This window comes from Austrofundulus limnaeus, unplaced genomic scaffold (genome assembly GCF_001266775.1).
Source record: "Austrofundulus limnaeus strain Quisiro unplaced genomic scaffold, Austrofundulus_limnaeus-1.0 Scaffold1716, whole genome shotgun sequence".
In the NCBI taxonomy this organism is placed as follows: Eukaryota; Metazoa; Chordata; class Actinopteri; order Cyprinodontiformes; family Rivulidae; genus Austrofundulus; species Austrofundulus limnaeus.
In genome coordinates this window covers 13,588-18,075 of record NW_013954118.1, presented here as the reverse complement: position 1 = coordinate 18,075, position 4,488 = coordinate 13,588, and the positions used below count along the sequence as shown (strand labels likewise).

General features: G+C 34.9%; 1 protein-coding gene across 4 annotated transcripts in view; it reads left to right on the top strand.

The window, feature by feature from the left end:
* ccdc9 (coiled-coil domain containing 9) overlaps positions 1–3,711 on the top strand; it is a 15,511-nt gene extending 11,800 nt beyond the window's left edge. For all 4 annotated transcript variants that reach the window (XM_014033377.1, XM_014033374.1, XM_014033376.1 and 1 more), the window contains exon 15: positions 3,064–3,711. In XM_014033377.1, coding sequence (XP_013888831.1) covers positions 3,064–3,068 — 5 coding nt within the window. In that variant the 3' untranslated portion in view covers positions 3,069–3,711. The remainder of the gene's footprint in view (positions 1–3,063) is intronic.
* Positions 3,712–4,488: the final 777 nt, after the last annotated feature.

Below are 4,488 nucleotides of genomic sequence, written 5' to 3'. Positions count from 1 at the left end.
ATATATAATAGTCAAGACTAAATATTTTATTGCCTAAATGGGAACCCTGCACCAACCTAATAACAATCCATAACAATAAATTTACAGCATTTAGATTTTTCTGTGATGGTTAAAAATGATTCAATGACAGAGAGCTTTTAATTAATGCTTCCTCAAACCTCACATACTGGAGTTTAAAATGCATTAGTTCATACAACTGGTATTGTTATTTTACTTTGATTACAGCAGGGTCATCAGCAGATGTAGATTACCCCATCACAATATTAAATAATTGTTTTTCCTCATAAAATAAGCTTAATTAATTACTGCAGAACATGACTTTTTTTTATATCCGATTACTCGATTAATCGTCAGAATAATTGATGGATTAATCGATTACTAAAATATTCATTAGCTGCAGCCCCAGTCTATATACATCCATCTATAGGACAACTTCCTGTGGACTGTCTTATGGATGGACAGGAAGTCTGTCCTGTCTGTCCATCTCAGACTTTGACGGTTGGTGGTCCTCTTGTTTGAACGTGACGTTCTGCTGGTTTAATTAATAAAAAAGCTTCATGGTTTCTTACAGCCAGTAGAAAGCTGCTCCTCAGTGAATAATCTGCTTTATCTCCTGTGACTGATCAGGAATCATTAGCGTGAACACTTTGAGCTGGTGGGAAGAGGAATCACTCACCCCGCTCCGAATCGATACCCGGCCTCTCCTCAACATCAGCCGACAGTCGGCTGTGGTTTTAAAGTGAGCCGAGCGAACGAACCACACGCTGTAGCTCGGTCCTTATCGCTCCTTTTAATGCCATTTAGCGCGTGTGGTGCGTGTTGGCACTCTGGGTAATGGAAGAATAAATATTTATAAATTGTAGGTTTGCTGCAAAGTGGAAACCACATCATAAAAGCATGAAAAACAAAGAAATGATCTTGTTTGGTTGGAAGAGACGCGAGCTGTGAATAATTTATGACCTCTAATAATTTAGGGGTTGTGTAAACGCTCAGAAGTCCTTTAATGTTTTAAAAATCTGTGAATTAAAAGTTTTTAAACAAGAAGAATTGTTTAAAATGAGGTAAAAGGGGAGTTTTGATGAGAAATTGAAATTGTGCATCGTGGTTGTGGAGGATTTTTGTCCCACTCTCATTTCTAACGTTTCTTCAGCTCATTGAGGTTTCAACTCTCTAAAGGTCCCACCACAGGTTGAGGTTCATTTAGACCAGCTTAAATCATGCTGCCATGTTGTTTTTAGAGAGAGAAGGATGAACTTTAACCTTCTAAGTCTGAGATGGAGCTCATTGCACGGTCTGACCTTCAGGGTGAATTATCTGAGGTGAGGAATAAGTCTTTTTTTCATATATAAGATAGTTTGAGTTATAACTTTTAGACAAAACCAGACAATTTCTCCTTTTTAAACAGTAAAATTTATATTTAAATGTGTAAAAGAACCTTTCACAGGATGTTAAATGTGAGGACAGATTGTTGTTGTTGTTTTCCTGCGTATAAAAGCTGCTCTGATTGCATTTACACTTCTCCTAACTGCTTTGTGATTAGCAGCAGAAGTCAGATGAGCTCATCTGGGCTTGGTGTGCGTTTCCGTGTGTGTTTTTTTTTTTTTTTTGTGTGTGTGTCTTTGCACGTTTGTGTCAGGGTGGAGAGCGGGAAACCGGTGGAAATTAGAGGCACAATTAAGCTTTTAAAGGCTTTTTCAGAGGAAATGAGCTGCAGCCTCCAGGACGGATGATGCTGCCGATAGGAGGGAGACGTTTGAAGTGGGATTGAATTAAATCTGGTGACGTTCCCGAGGCTCCTGGGTGGAGAGTCTGAGGATGGAGCAACGAGCGAGGGACATAAATCAACAAACGACTCGTTTATAAACTCTAAAACAGTTTCACGAGTCAAAAGCAAAACCTACTGAAACAAATCACCTTTTGCTGAAAACAAAAGAGTTTTCCCCTCGATGCCGGGGCTTAATAATATTCAGTTAAATATCATGTTAAGTGCTTCATGAGATATTTTGCTAATAGTCATAATCTGATACATTTGTCTAGCCATTTTCTGTTTTCATAATTTGATCAAAGTCTTTCTATTTTCAGCTTTAAGCTAGCATTCTTCTCCTTTTTTTCTTTAAGCTAGCATTTTCCTACTTCTAGATTTTAGTAAACGTTTAGGTAAATTTGGGGTTTTAGCTGGTGTTTTCCTCATTTTTGCTTTTTGCTAGCTCTATGATACATTTAATTAGTTATTTGCTGTTTTTAACATCTTGCAATATTTAGATTTAAGCTAGAATTCTGCTCATTTTAGCTTTTAGCTAGCATTTCATTTCGAGATTTTAGTAAGCATTTTGGTAATTTTTAGGTTTTAGCTAGTGTTCTGCTCTAATTAGCTTTTAGTTAGCGTTTTTGTACATTTAATTAGTAATTTAGCCAGAGTCTTACAATATTTAGTTTTTTAAGCTAGAGTTCTGCTGCTTTTAGCTTTTAGCTAGGATTATGCTATTTCTAGATTTTAGTAAGCATTTTGGTAATTTCTAGGTTTTAGCTAGTGTTCTGCTCTTGTTAGCGTTTAGCTAACACTTTGACACATTTAGTTAACAACTTGCTTTTTTAAATATTTAGCCAAAATTTTGATATATTTAGCTTCAACCTAGCTTTCTGCTTCTTTTAGCTAGCATTATGCCACTTCCAGATTTTAGTAAGCGTTTTTGTCATTTTTAAATTTTAGCTAGTGTTCCTCTCTTTTTAGCTTTTAGCTAGCACTTTTGATACATTTAGTTGTTTGCTATTTTTAACAGTCAGCCAAAGTTTTACTATATTTAACTTTTAGCTGGCACTTAGATACTTTTAGTGAGCATTTTGTTCATTTTTAGGTTGTAGCTAGTGTTCTGCTCATTTTAGCTGTGAAATACATGTAATCAGCCATTTGCTTTTTTAATATTTAGGCAAAGTTCTGCAATATTTTACTTTAAATTTGTGTTCTTATTATTTTAGCTTTGACCTAGCTCTTTGCTTCTGCTTTTTCAGCCAATTTTAGCAGCTAATTAGCTTTTTATAGAATTCTGTTTTTTGTGTCGGCAGGTTGATGCAGACAGATGGGGGAGGAGCGGCACTCGTTTAGCTAAACTATTAATTGAAACCATCATAATGAGGAAGAGGAGGAGTGACGAAGCATCGTGGACCAACGTCTCTCTTTGAGCTGATTCTAAGACTTTAGATCACAGGTTCTGATCCGCCTCAGTGTTTCACCTCATTCTGTTCAGTACCAAGATATCAAAGGTAAAAAAAAAGGTCCCTCAGTTCTTTCTGTGTTCAAAAAGTTTTATTTTTTATTTTCTCCTGCTGAGTGAAAACGAACTGATCTGTGAAGACGAAGGACAGAAAGTTTTCAGATGGTCCTCTCCATCCCACACAACACGCCATGTCTTCCTCTGACAGCTTCTGACCACGAAATGAACCCGGTGTGGAAACGAGAACTTACTGGTATTTTCAGCATTTTTAAAAGATTTGTGCCAAAAAAAAATCATAAAAATAAATAAATAAAAAAATTCAGAAGTAAAACATTTTAGTTGATGAGCAACATATTTTAATTTATTTGTATAAATTATTGATCTTTATTTTTTTATTTTTGGCACAAATCGGATTTCATAGAAATCAGCCCCAAACTAAACGATCAAGAAAATTACACTAAGAATTTAAAATAAAATAAAAAACACATCTGTTCTGTGACTTTTTTATTTATTTTTTAATCAATGAGCTTAAATTTTTCTGGTTTTGGTTTGAAAATAAACTTGTTTAATGATCAATATTTGTGCTTCAGTTTTAAAATGTGGTAAAACTACAGATTACAAAAAAAAAATTCACATCTGATTTTTTTTTTGGCTTCATGTTTAACAATTTCTGTCCTTTTCACACTAAATAAAACCTCCAGAGCAGTAAAACATCCAATATGTTGCTTCATCAAACCCTCCTGGAGAACAGGTTTATTCTCTGCAAAAGGATTTTCAAAATAAAATGCTGTTAGTCCTGCTCTGTTGAGAAGGAAACTTTCCTCACGTTTTACATTTTTACTCAAAACTGATTTTTCTTGTAACATTTGAATTATCAGTTTCATCCGCTAAAAGTTTCATGAATCGGTTTTACGTTATTTTATACATTTTATTTTCTCGGCTTTATTTTCTGTCAGGTTTGAGTTGATTTTTATTTTCGTAAAACGCTTTCTTGGGGGAATTTTTAGGACGTAAGCGAAGATTTATTGATGGTGTTTTTGTTTCCACGTGAATCAGAGCGAGGCTCGTTGACCCAAACAATCATCACGTGATGAAGTCACACCTGCTCCTCATCAGTTTGCAGAGAAATTCACCGTTTCCTGTTGTAATCATGTAATGTAGCATAATCACAACGTCGACATTCAGAGATGTTTGTTTTATTTGTCAGAGAGTTTTAATTGGGTGGATTTCATTCCAAAAAGCAATATGTCTTGAATTTAAAAAATATATTTTTAAA